Below are 13,723 nucleotides of genomic sequence, written 5' to 3'. Positions count from 1 at the left end.
AGCCTGGAACTGGCAGCTCCTTCAGTGCCAGCCAGGTACCAACCCACGAGCTCTTCCCACCACTTCGCTGTTAGTATCTGCACAGTGGATGATCTGGGGGCAAAATTTTCCAATCCCTCAATAGGAAAGAAAAAAAAACACCCCAAAGACCACAGGCATCAAGCTGCTCGTAGGTCTCTTAGCGTTGGTCTTTCCAGAAGACAGTCAGGCACCATCTCTCACAGATCAATGGGAGCGTGTGTGCCTGCCCACTGCCCTGCGCTGACCAGAATGATCCCACACAGCCAGCACCCACATGCAGGTGCAGACCGGAAATTGTTCCAACAGTGCGAGACAGGAAAGAATCTTCACACATCAATAGGGAAACAATAACTTATTAACATTAGTGTCACTAAAGTTGCTATACCACCCCCCCCACTGCTAAATTTGTCTGGCTTAAAAAAAAATAGGGAAACAATAAAATATTACTCATACTGTAGAATATTACCCAGAAAGGAAAAAATAAAATAAATGACATGCCAGGATGTTGCCAACATATTATTTGAATAAATTAAAAACCAGAGCAGGTCACAAAATAGTGTACGTTATAGGTTATGTGGAGCCCTCACTTCCGGTATACAGGGTCTTCACCAAAGATTAAGGATGTACCCAAATTCGACCCGACTTCTTCTTTATAAAAAGGAGAAACTGTGCCAAGGATACAGCTCAGTGGCATAGCACCTGCCTGGCAAGCACAAGGTTGTGAGTTGAATTTCCGGTACAAAACAAACAAACAAACAAATAAAAAACCATAAAGTTGTGCTGGGCGTGGTATATACATCTGTAGTTCCAGCACTGAGGAGGCTGAAGCGAGGGGGTCTCTGAGAGGCTGAGGCCAGCCTGGGCTACACAATGAGTTCAACGCCAGGCTAGACTACAGAGCAAGACCCTGTTTCAAAAGAAAAAAAAAAAAAAGCAAAAAATCTTTAAAAACAATGGAAAGGGGAAATGTGGACATAGAGACAGACAAGAGCATGGGGAGAGCACCACACACCCACAAAGGCAGAGGCTGGGGTGGTGTATCATGACCCTGAGCCGCAGCGGGTTCACTTCCTCTGCACTCCAACCGAAATCTCTGCTGCGTCAGCCGCCCCGGCTGTGGGACTCTGTCAGGCGGCCGTAATAGGTCACGCCAAGGAGTATCCTCACCTGGCGTTTAGATAGCCCGTCACACACGTTCAAAGGTACCTGCCCTTCCCAGCAGATGGCAGCTGTGGTCACGCAGGACTGGCTGCTCTGGTCACTCCTGGCAGCTGGGCAACGTGCAGGGGCTCAGCTCCCAGAAGCCTGGGGTCTACTGTGTCATCAGTGTATCTGACGCCTCCCTGGACATCCTCTCCTAGTGCCCTACGCTGGCCCGCCAATGCTGTTAAGCTCCGCCCAGCACCTACCGAGCCTCCACTTGTGGGATCCGTGTCCAGGTAGGAGGGAGGCATCTGCACCTTGCTGAGCACCTTGAAACACATCTTCAGGGCGTGCGTGAGCTCAGCCAAGCTCAAGGCCTCCACCTCCTCCGCCAGCGGCCGCAGCAGGCAGCCGAGCACCTGCGGGAGGTACTGGGTCTGCACCTCTGAGTAGAGCTCCTGCGGACACAAGACGGTTACTCCCAGGGGCAGCCTCCAGCCCGGAGGAAGCTCCACAGCCTGGTGCCTCACATAGTTCTGGTTTTTGAAATGAAAGTTTCACATTCATTCTCAAGTCAGAAAATAAAGTACTGCTGAATGTGGCAGTGCATGCCTGTCATCCCAGCACTTGGGAGGCTGAGGCAGGAGGATCAAGGCCAGCCTGGGCTACATAGGGAACTGAAGGCCAGCCTGAACTAAGGGTGAGACCTTGTCTAAAAAAGGGGGGGGGGGGAATTACTCTCCCTCCTTACTTTTGAGATGGTCCTGCTAAGTGGTCCAGGATCCTAAAATTGCTCCCCTCCTGCCTTCGCCTCCCAAATAGCTGGGCCAATGGAAGTGTACTACCACTCTTGGCTCTAGTATCTTCTTTTGATCTAGGCAAATCAAGTGAGTTTACCCCTTCTAAGAGAAAATAGTACAACGGCCATATTCCTATATTTAATATCCAATTTCTCTCCAGAAAATAAGCCAACTGCACAACTGTAACTAGAAATGTGTTTATTCCTACCCCCAAAGACCTGCAGTATCAGCTCCTCATCCAGTTTGTATAACGCTAGCTGGGCCCATGTCTCTAAAGTGATCACCCTGTAATGTGTGACTTTCCACAGTGCTGGGAACTGAACCCTGGACACGCTAGGCAAGAGCTGTACCCCCAGCCCTCTTCTATTTTTAATGTTTTAATTGAGGGCTTATCAGTTACGAGAGTGTAACTCAGCCGACAGCTTGCCTGGTGTGCGTGAGGCCCCGGGTTCCATTCCAGTACCACTGCCAACAAAACAAAAAACAAAAGAGAACGTGTCAGGCTACATTTAACAGCACCAAAAGTGGTTTTATTTTATTTTATTTTATTTTATTTTTTGGTGCAGGGGATCGAACTCATGACCTCGAGCTTGCCAGGCAGCTGCTTAAGCCACTGAGCTAAATCCCCAGCCCTGGAAACAGTGTTTTTTTTTCAAACTAAGAAAAGCTATTTCTTGGTAAATTCAGGCGTATAAAACAGGCCAACCATACTAGTAAGTGTGCAACAACAAAATTGTTTCTTTCAGTTTTTTGAGACAGCATCTTGCTATGGAACCTAGGCTGGGCTTGAGTCTGAGGTGACCCTTCTGCCTCAGCCTCCTGAGCCTTGGGATTATAGGTGTGCACTACTGTTCCTGGCCTAAGAGGACACCAGAAGCAAGCTCTGAGCCGTCTGTCTGCTGTGGTCCCTACGTACCAAGGGAATGACATCCAGGAGGAACACGAGCAGAGTGCAGAGCTCCGAGATGGTGGGTGGAGGCCCGACAGGCTTCCCGGCAGTGTGGATCCGCTTCCCTGATCTGCATTAACCACAAGGAAGGAAGGCTGGTCAGTCCACTCCCCTGTAGACCGTGCAGCCTCTGATGATTTCTGGCCAAGTTTCCCTATTCCACACACAGTGACAGATGCTCCCTGATGCTGAGTTCTGAGTGGTGAGAGATGATGCAAAGGATGCAGGCTTCCTGCGTGATGTGACGGGCGCACAGTGGTGGGGTGCAGAGAGGTGCAGGGCTCTATGCGGGCAGTGACATTGAATTCTCAAAAACAGAGTGAAACACGCACCGACCCAGGGCCGAGCTGGTGGAAGAGTCCCTGACTAGTGCGGCAGAGTGCGGCACAGCCAGAAAGTTTTTAAAAATTCAAAGGAGGGGGGCTGGAGGTTTAGCTCAGTGGCATAAGCGCCTGCCTTGAAAGCAGGTAGTCGTGAGTTCGATCCCCGGTACCGATAAAAAGGAAAAAGACAAAAAAAAAAAAAAAAAAAAAAAATTCAAAGGAGGCCAAGCTGACCAAAGCGTCCCCTAACTCCAGCATCACCTGGCCTGGCCATGGCCCATGGGGGCTTGACAATCAGTTAACTCTGCATGGGGAGTGCACCTTGTGGGCCTGGGGCTGGGCAGCTGAGCTTGGGCTCTGCAAGGTCCAGGTAGGTGGCTGCGCTGTGTACTGTGGGAGCCACTCAGGGTGCTCTGGTGCCAGGCCCAGCTTCCTACAGGGCCAGAGCTTTACACCAGAGCGCCCCCACCCTCTGGGTCATTCAAACAAAGTGTCTTGGCCACAAGACCCACAGGGTGAGTGTTTCAGAGCTGCCACTGCGGCTGCTGAGTGCAGGGAGGATGGGGGTTGGAGGGAGGAGCGCGTGCTACAGAGGACGGCAAGGTTCACATTTTTCCCTGGGACATGGTGCTTGTCATGGTACAACCTGCCATCTGTGCCCGGGCATGAAGATGCCACAAGGAGCCAGAGGTGGTGCTGTAATCCCAGGAGGCTGAGGTAAGAGGATGGCCACGAGTTTTAGGCCAGCCTGGCCTACACAGTAAGCCCATAGCCAGTCTGAACTGCATATCGAGACCTTGACTCAAAATACCAGACAAACAATCAATAAAAAAAAAAAGGTGAGGGACAGCAAAGGCTCTCCAGGAAGGCCTGCTGTCCCTGAGTGTCCCCAGCCACAACCTGGAAGTCACGCAATCCACCACCAGCTTCCATGTAACGGATGCAAAGCAGGTTGCGTTCATGCTCTTCTCTGACCTGCTTCGCACTCATTTCAGTAAGAGCTGAGAGTCCTCAGGGTTCAAAGCTTGCTCTCGGGGCCACAGAGGTGAACCTGGGACATGTTAAGGAGGTGGGGTTGCCAGGGGACATCCTGGGGAATGTGCCTGTGAGCCGCTACTGAGGGACACGGCAAAGACGACGCCAGTCTTCATGATGTGTCATCTGTTCTGTTAAGATCACCAGCGCGTTCTTCCCAGTTCTGCGCAGGCCACACTCTGCAGCTCAGCAGGGACCACCCTGCCTTGGCCACTCAGTAGGACCCAGTGCCTGCTAAGCATGTGGCCCTCACACTGTGTCACCTGCCGCACCTGAAGCACTCCTCAAAGCGCCGAGTCATATAATCCCAGAGGAAGTCAGCACTGAGGGAGGAGATCAGCAAGTTCACCGTCTTGACAATTTCAGAGGCGTTTTTGTTTTCCTTGATTGTGCTGAAACAGAAGCGGCATACTATCTGAGAAACTAACTCGCTTTACCATTTATGACTGATTTCCAGAGGCTTGTAAACTCTAAGATGAGAATATTACTTTCTGAGGGGTGCAGTGATGCTTGCCTGTCTTTCCAACTACTCAGGAAGCTGAGGCAGGAAGATCTCAAATTGGAGACAATCTTTCTCAAAGTCAAAAATAAAAAGGGCTGGGAACATAGGTCAGTGGTGAGCTCCCCTGGGGTTGAGCCCTAGTACTGCTAAAAAGAAACCACAGCAAAGACTTTGATAGAGAAAACCAGTTTTAGTAGTCAGATATAGTAGTGTATGCCTATAATACCAGCACTTGGGAGGCTGAGGCAAGAGGACTGCTATGAGTTTGAGGCCAGCCTGGCTACACAATGAGTTCAAGGCCAGTGTGAATGTATAGTTAAGACTCTGTCTCAAAAAAATACAAAAACCAAAAAACCAGAAAAAAAGTAGTTTTAGTCTAGCTAAAAATAACAGGATATTCTACTGGTGGAAATATAGACAACTATTTAGCAAAGATACTCTGTAAAATGTGCTTGCTTCTTTTTTTTTTTTTTTTGACCCCTTGTATGAAGATGAATTTCTTTTTTTTTTGGTATTGGAGATCAAACTCATGACCTCACGCTTGCCAGGCAGGCGCTTATGCCACTGAGCTAAATCCCCAGCCAATGTGCTTGCTTCTTAATTACAGTATTGGGGCTTAAACCCAGGTCCCGCACTCACTAGGCAAGTGCTCCACCACTAAGCTACATCCCCAGCTCAAAACTGTTACTGTGTATCTTCTATGGCTTGGGACCCTAACTCCAGGAAGTCCCACAACTGCGCTTGCACAGACAGGTACACAGAGATGTGCGCAGAGAGGAACCACTCCAGGCCTTCAAAACAGCAAAGAAGTGGGAGGGCCTGCAAGTCGGTCAGTGGACCCCACTCATCGCTCCACATCTGCCTAAATGGGCTGTCCTTCCTGAGGACCCTGCACCTCCACTAGAGTCCATGGAAAGTACAGAGCTGCTGACGATTCCCATGACTATAGCGGGCAAGGGGACAGCAAGCAAAATTACAGCTCTGAAGACAGGCTTTCAGTATCCACATATGCAGTCAAAGTACAGAAAGAGGTGAAAATGTTTTATTTTCCTCGGAAGGATAAGAGGATTATGGGTGATATCCTTTTCCTTAATGTCTTCAAATATCAGTGAATTCTATAATTATCATGTGTTACTTTCGTGTCCCAAAAAACAATAATCTTTCCCTCTGGGAGGAAAAAGCCAACAGTAAGAACTTTCAATACACTTAATAACAAATAAACCAGAGACACCTGAGAATTTGTTGGACCCCGGCCCTGGCCCTGGGAGGGCAGAGTGGTGACGGGATGGCCAGACCCTACCTGTTCAGCAGACTCCCGCTCTGAGTGTAGCTCAGCTGGAGCTCGGAGCCCAGGGCGTCTCTGCAGTAAGAGTAGAAGGCTCTGATGACCTCGAGAAACAGGCTCTCGACCACTTGAGGGCCTGCAAGCAAAGACCAAGTGGTCAGGGCATGATGAACAATTAGTTCTTTTTTTTTTTTTTTTTTTGTCTTTTTTTGAGACAGGATCTCTCTATGCAGTGGCCTTGAGCTCACTCTGTAGCCCAGGCTGGCCTCGAACTCCCAACGATCCTCCTGCATCAGCCTCCCGAGTACTGGGATCACAGGTATCAGTGACCACGCCCAGCAACAATTAGTTCTTAAATCAGTACGCATCCCTGCAACCTCACCACAGCCACAGGCGTGGGTACCCTACAGACACCTGAGTGGACTGAGGCCCAGAGGGGCAACACTGCCATGGCAGTTCCTTGTGAACTGAGTGGCCAGCAAGTGCTGCGTGTCACTGTGTGGAAGCCTCTTGCTGCACCCACCTCTCCATGCAGACACCCCCGGAGACACCCTGCCTTTGGTCAGGAGCTACACTACTACCAGAGAAATAATGTGAAGCCCGAAAAGCTAGGGGAGCTTGACAAAGAACCACACCAGCCGCAGGTCAGGTCCTCGGGCTGCTGCTGGCCTGAGGGTTGGGTGAAGCGGCTGATAGGTGGACAACACGTGCCCATCAGCTGCCCAGTGAGTGTGGGCCGTGGGGGACACTTAAAATGTAAATGTGGCCTTGCACATGTTCTGCGGGCCCACGCACATGTGTGTGCCCAGGAGCTCGAGAGCACTTCAGGAACAAAAAGTCTCAGTGTCACAATGGAAAAGTTTGTCATTTTTGAAGTACAGGGAATGGAGTCTAGGGACTTTGTGCTGAGCTACATCGCCTCTGCTTTTTTACTTTTCCAGACAAGGTCTTGCTAAATCACTACACAGTTGGTGTGGGCTTGAACTTGTGATCCTCCTGCCTCAGCTTCCCAGGGTGCTGGGATTTGTACTACCCACGTCTGGCTGTGTGAAAATTTTAAGTGGTCTCAGAAATGGGAACTGAATCACATGATTCCAAGATTCTGAAACTCCAAAGGCTAAATCACAGCCAAAATAATGCTCTGTCTGTATCTCATGGTGCTTTAATTTCCTTAGAGCAGGAAATCTGTATCTGGCCCCAAAGAGAAGCAGTAGCCTTTCCCAAGTTACCTATCTCGGGCTTGTCCAGCAGACTGACCAGGATGCGGAAAGGCTTCAGGTATGCGTGGTGCTGCTCCTCAGCGTCTGCGTCCAGGAACTGCTGGTGCAGGATCTGTGCGAGGCTCTGTTTAGAGAGCCCCACATCAGGATGTCACACAGGGGAAATATGTCACTGTCAGATGTCTTCATTAAGCATTTGGGGAGAGAAGGAAAACCAGCCCCAGACACACAGGAACCCCATAGTTCTCAAGCCTCATACCAAGGACACACCCACGGTCTACTCTAAAGTCTCACATGAAACCCCCAACAGAGATGGGACAAAGAATGACCCAGCTGGGCCTGACGTCCAGAAATATCCTTTACCTCAACTAAAAGATCCTTGGAGTATTTTTCAAAAAAATAAGAGAATGGGTCTTCATAAGAATTTGAGATGTCAGTTTCAGGCATGATGGTATTGCCTTTAATATCTGAACCTGTAAAAGAACGTACAGTGTGAGATGTCAAGAGATCCAGGCTTTGCACTGCATTGCACACAAGTTTCAGGCTCCTAGATGTCGTCATGCCCCCAAGAGAAAACCCAGGTCAGATCAGAACAAGCTATATTTTTTGTTGTCTCTTTCACACTCTGGAACTGAAACCCAGGGTCCCACACACGCTAGGCAGACGCTCTCCCATTGTGCTATACTCGCAGCCCAAGTCTCGAACTGACAAGGCCGTGGCTATGGATCAGGCAGCCAGAACTCAAACCTGGTGCACATAAGAATTCCCCTTGTCTTTTACAAATATGGTTATAAGAAGGCAATGGGGTGAGGTCAGTGTCTACGTGCAGCACTTATGTGTGGAGTCATAGGGGCCTCTTACATGTACTCTGCCCTTACTGGGACCCTGGATGAGGCTCCAGGTCCTGTGGTGCTGAAGAACATCTTTGTGGCACAAAAATGACAAGAGGGCTCATGGAACCCAGCTGGTGAAGCCCCAGGTCCCCTCTACACACAGAATATCAGGTCCCATCTGCTAGGTGCAGAGCCTTGCATTTAACAGCATCTCTTTTCACTAGAAGTCCTTAGAGAGCCTATGACATTCTTTTTTTTTTTTTGTCTTTTTCCTTTCTATCGGTACCAGGGATCGAACTCACAACTGCCTGCTTGCAAGGCAGGCGCTTATGCTGCTGAGCTAAATCCCCAGCCCCGAGCCTATGATATTCTTAAAACCCTTAATAAATAGACTTCCTTCCTTATTACAACTCTTCTGAGTTTCACAACCAGAGAGAAAAAAGGGGGAAAATATTGCAGAGGGTGACCAGATTGGTGAGAGGTATGTGATCGTATGGGAGATATGCTGTCCTTTTGCAGGCTCTGCACAGCCCTGTTTTTGGGTGTGTGCACGTGGAACTTTAGGGAGCTCAGACAAGGCCTCATGCTCTCCATGGTTATCTAAATATTATCTCCCTAAACTCCCCACTGATACAAAACCTTCTGTATTTACACATATCCCACAGTATCTGGGGCTTTTCTCCACATACACCCTTATCTCACAGAACCAGCTTTGGTGGAAGAGGGGTTAGCTGGGTGTTTTTTCAAGCTCTTAAAACTGAACTCAGTTTATGGATAACTTAAATATTACCAAAAGGTTGATATATTTCTGAATTTTGAAAACATCAGTTATTAATTTTGAGTTGGCAGAGGTAACCTAACCAGCTACCATTGTGTTTGGTACTAAGAGATACACCTTTCAATAAAATTATTGAAATGCAAAAAAAAAAAAAAAAAACTGAACTCAGTTGGGATTTTAAAATCCACTTATTAGCAGGATGTGGTGGCACACTTGCAATCCCAGCAGGGATTGTAAACTCAGGAGGTTGACACAGGAGGATTGTTACAAGTTTGAGACAAGGCTGGGTTACAAAGTGAGCTCAAGGCCAACCTGAACTGCATAGGGAGACCCTGTCTCAAAAAGATGAAAACAAAACAAAACAAAAATCCCACTTATTGGAGCTGGGGATCTAGCTCAGTGGCAAAGCCTGCTTAGCAAATGCAAGGTCCCGAGTTTCATTCCTGGTACCAAAAATAAAATAAACCCCACTATCCTCCCATGCCTTCTTTTAAAGCTGCAGTAGCCACAGCTATGAGTGGGAAGCAGACCTAGCGCCTGGTGCTGTGCTTAGTCAGTGTGTGTCTTTCCACACCAGTGACTCAGCACCGCACCCCAGAGCACTCCAGGGCTGAAAGTCAGCCACAAGGCCTCAGTCCCTCTGACTCCAGCAACTGCTTAACTGCTCAGTACCTAGCAACCAGGCATAGAGCCTTCTGTTTAGGGACATGTCTCTTCGCAGCAGGGTCTGGGTGGCAGCCGAGAGCAGGTACACGATGTCGGCTCTGAGCAGGGGAACAGTCCTCTGGTCAGGATCCTATTGGGAGCACAGAGAAAACCGCACGTAAGGAAAGGAATGATAAAGGAGACTGCGGACTTTCTGACACACAGGGATTCTTTAACCACTTACTCCCACAGCCAGTCCCCAAAGGTGGTTGGTTTGGCCGGGTGTGGTGGCACACGTCTGTAATGTCAGCACTCTGGAAGGCTGAGGCAAGTGGACTGAAAGTTCAAACCCAGCCAGGGTAACTTAGACCCTACCTCAAAATAAAAAATAAAAGGGCGGGGGGTGTAGCCCTGTGTGCGACCTGGGGTCACACTCGCACACATGAAAGAGGTTGGTGTGCTCCCCCCTGCCCACAGAAAGCAGCTACTTGGTATATGAAAAGGAACAAGGACCTGTGACTGACTGAAAGCCAACGGTGACCACATAGTGGCTTGGTGTCCTCTCATGAAGACCCTGCTAAGGGGCTGGGGATTTAGCTCAGCGGCATAAGCACCTGCAAGCAGGCGGTCGTGAGTTCGGTCCCCGGTACGATAAAAACGAAAAAGACAAAAAAAAAAAAAAAAAAAAAAAGACCCTGCTAGAGCTCAGTGCCTCCAGCCCTGTTTGAGAAGTCCAGAAGAACACTGCAGACTCACCAGACAGGTGTAAAATGGGAAGAAAAACAGCATGATTTCCAGATTATTTCTCTGCACGAGCACATTGGAGTCCAACAGTGAGGCACACAGCGATTTTACCTGTGAATTGACAAAAGATACAGAGACCCGTGACACAGTCACAGCCGTAACACAAAGGCACTTCTGGAGCCTCGGCACAAGTGCAGGACCTCACACAGCGAGCATGAAACTGGGTTTGGGGCTTTGGGCTGGGGTCTGCCTCCCCTGTGCCACCAGAGAGCTGTGGGGGCACAGGGCAGACGGCTGGGGTCTAAGGTCTCCAAGCTCATGAGCCCAGCCGGAACCTCAGGTTAAACTGATGCTGCAAACACATGCTGTGATGATTCCAATCGATTCCAGAGCATCTCCGCGCAGTCGGGTGTCACTCAGGGTCATCACAGCTAAGCTGGTGACAAAGCTCAGGAAACGGAAGCTCAGTGGGACAGCAAACTGAGCTCCAGGGACAGGGCGCAGCCACACAGAGACGAGGGCAGAAGGGTGGGCAGGGGCTGCCACGCTGGAGGGAGGAGCCAGCTGGGCCAAGGCCTGGGGGCAGCTCAGAGGGCCCTGGAGAGCACAGGACAGATGTGAGCAAAGCTGTCCTTCAGCAAAGTGGATCTCTTACTCAGCCTTGGCAGGGCCCAGACGGGCAGAGGGTATGGGGAGAGACCAGGTAGAAAAGAGCTGACAGCAAATCTCGGAGCTGAAGCAGGGCATGAACATGGGAGGAGGAGGAGGAGGGGAAGGGAGCCTGTCTAGGGGTCTTCTCCACGTCATCTTCAGGTGAATTGCTTTTTCTCCGTTTGCCATTTCATCCTTGGAAAGAGCCTGTGAGACAAAGCTACATCCCTACAAAAGGACAGGGCTCAGAGGGGTCATTCACAGCAAGCCATAGCCCTTCTGGGCGGTGAGTTCATCCGTACATTCCAAATTCAAAGTATGAGTCCTTCCCCACGTGGCAACAGACAGCAATCCTGAAAAGGACAGACGGCCCCAGGGCAGAGGTCCCCCGGCTCCCGCTTCCCTTGAATGGCCCAGTCGAAACCACACGTGGAAACTCCCCGGAAAGAGGCTTGAGAACGGTCAGAGCAGGAGAGGCGGGAGGAGCAGAGCCAGGAGCAGAGGAGGAGGTGGTACAATGCGATGCAGGTGGGCGGGAGGAGACAGGACTGCAATCAGTGCAGCACTGGCCAGCACTGCTGTGGAGGGGACGTGTGATGTTGCCTCTGTGTCCTGCCTGGTGGCTCACCCTTACGCACCGCTGGGGTCCTGGATGCCCCCCACTGTCCCTCTGCAGCCTGGGGAGCCACCCCCCACCCCATGCTCTGTGTGCCGAGCACGCACCGTGAGCTGGTGGTCCGTGCCCAGCATGAAGCCCTGATCCTGGCCCGGTGTGTCCCTGCTGATGTGGCTCACCACGAAGAGTGAGGCGGGGAGCCGGATGGCCGGGCTGGCCAGGACACTGCCCCACAGCGCCGTGTAGAACACCTCCCGGCCTACCACCAGCGACAGCCTCAGCAGCAGGGCGTCCGTTCTGCGGGGGACAGAGACAGGGTTTCAAGGTTTGTCCCCCGTGCCCCTCCCCATGTCATCCTTTTGCGCTTCAGGCATCTCTGGCCCTTCTGGGTTTCCGCCCGCCAGCTGTCACGCTGAACGTCAATTTGCTCAAACAAACATGTCTCAGGGAGGTGCAGCTTCCGGGCTCTGTGGCTGTGGCACTGAGCCCACCTGCTCACCTGCCTTGCTGTGGACACCAAAACACTCACACTGTGGATAAGAGCAGGAGCAGGTCAACTTTCATTTGTTTAAATTTTTATTTTTGAGGCAGGCTAGTCTTGAACACATGATCTTCCTGCCTCAGCCTCCTGAGTGCCGGGATTCCAGGTGCGTGTGACCATTCCCAGACACACCAGTCACCTTAGGACAAGGAGTCTCTTGTAAGTCAGCCAGAACAACAGGCTGTCACAACTGAAGGCTTGAGTAACTGTCATGATGCTCCCACCTGAATAAAGCCAACACTGCGCCATAACAGACTTCGGAACCCAGGGACAGACCCAGCCTGGCTTCCCAACAGCCTGCAGAGCTGTGTTCTCCCCATTCGCCACTACATCTCCACTCAGGGATCGGCACAGACCCGATAGTGACTGTTAACTGGGTTATTTAAGGCATGGCATCTCAGGGCAGTGTGGTAGTGTGGACCTGCAACCCCAGCGACCCAGGAGGCTGAGGCAGGAGATTCACTTGGGCCCAGGAGACAGAGACAGGCCTGGGCAACACAGTGAGAGCGTGTCTTGAAAAGGGAAGCAAACAAACCCATGCTGCGGGCTGGCTATGTGCTGCAGAATGCTTGCAATGCCCTGGCCTCTGCCTGATTCTGGCAGTGCCTCCCCGGTGAGAGCCACAGCCAGGGAGGGAGGGAATGGGCAACATCCCCCAGGGGAAACTCTTGGTTCAAATGGAAGTTTCCAGTAAGCCTGTTCCTAATTTTTTATAAATTTTTTTGAACACAGGGCCTTACTGTGTAGTTCAGGCTTAAACTAGCTATGGAGCCCAGGCTGGCCTTCTCCTGCCTCAGCCTCCCAGAGTCGGGATTATACAGGTGTGTACCACCTTGCTGGATTATAAACCACTGAAGCAGTCACCTCTCCTCTCCACAGCAGAGGATCCTGGTCGTCCCCGCTTTTATCTTGTTTTCTTAGCAAATAAAACACAGCTATGTAGCTAACCCACAGACAATTTCCAAAGATTTCTGGCCGGCAGCAGACAATGTGTAGGCCACCTCCAAGGGTCAGAGAGCAGGGTGAGTAACACCGCCCAACACTAGCCACAATTTCCATTTATCCCAGTTCACTAAAAAGCACAAAGCAGGACTGGTCTCTGATGCCTCCACAAAACCTGAGTCACTCCAGCCTCATCCGCCTGGCCTGATCCTGCTCCTGGTGACTACCGTGGTGACCCTACGCACCTCTCTCCTGCCCCCGAGAAATGCCTGCTAGGTGTTTCGCTCACTTATTTAGTGCTTTTGGAAGTAGCTGCTAAACTCTGGCAGACTCCAAAGGAGCCAGCAAAAGCACAAGTGTGGGCTGTCACCTCATGGGTGGTGCCTGTCACACACCTGCTCAGGGTTTATGAGACCTTTGACCAGTGCAGCTCCAGAGAGCTGATAACTAACAATCCTGGGGGTGGCAGATGCTGGGCTTGGTTTCTGTGACAGTCTGGTGATTCATGCAGCTCTCAGCAGTTGGTGCAATGTCAAGCAATGACAACGTTGGGAAAAACATCGTCAGTGTTAAGCAACTTCAGCAACTGTTCACATGAACCCTCGTTCATCAACTAAGAGAACAAACAAAACCATTCCAACTACCATATTTACAGGCTTGCAAACTTAGCAGATGGCAATAAACTGGGAGTGCTA

General features: G+C 50.6%; 1 protein-coding gene across 7 annotated transcripts in view; it reads right to left on the bottom strand.

Annotated features, from left to right (window-relative positions):
- The window catches only part of Dop1b (DOP1 leucine zipper like protein B), a 74,778-nt gene that overhangs the window by 38,703 nt on the left and 22,352 nt on the right, over positions 1 to 13,723 (bottom strand). For all 7 annotated transcript variants that reach the window (XR_001199899.3, XR_010039271.1, XM_063224472.1 and 4 more), the window contains 9 exons: positions 11,653 to 11,842; positions 10,291 to 10,389; positions 9,562 to 9,685; positions 7,642 to 7,751; positions 7,288 to 7,402; positions 6,074 to 6,194; positions 4,544 to 4,663; positions 2,881 to 2,983; positions 1,431 to 1,622 (listed from right to left, as the gene is read on the bottom strand). Coding sequence is in view for 5 of the 7 variants with exons in the window: in XM_063224472.1 (XP_063080542.1) it covers positions 1,431 to 1,622; positions 2,881 to 2,983; positions 4,544 to 4,663; positions 6,074 to 6,194; positions 7,288 to 7,402; positions 7,642 to 7,751; positions 9,562 to 9,685; positions 10,291 to 10,389; positions 11,653 to 11,842 (1,174 nt within the window). In the remaining 2 variants the exon portion in view is untranslated. The remainder of the gene's footprint in view (positions 1 to 1,430; positions 1,623 to 2,880; positions 2,984 to 4,543; positions 4,664 to 6,073; positions 6,195 to 7,287; positions 7,403 to 7,641; positions 7,752 to 9,561; positions 9,686 to 10,290; positions 10,390 to 11,652; positions 11,843 to 13,723) is intronic.

The sequence above is a fragment of the Cavia porcellus genome, unplaced genomic scaffold (assembly GCF_034190915.1).
Source record: "Cavia porcellus strain 051 isolate PalLab524CR breed Dunkin Hartley unplaced genomic scaffold, mCavPor4.1 scaffold_15, whole genome shotgun sequence".
In the NCBI taxonomy this organism is placed as follows: domain Eukaryota; kingdom Metazoa; phylum Chordata; class Mammalia; order Rodentia; family Caviidae; genus Cavia; species Cavia porcellus.
This window is presented reverse-complemented; position numbering and strand designations above follow the sequence as displayed.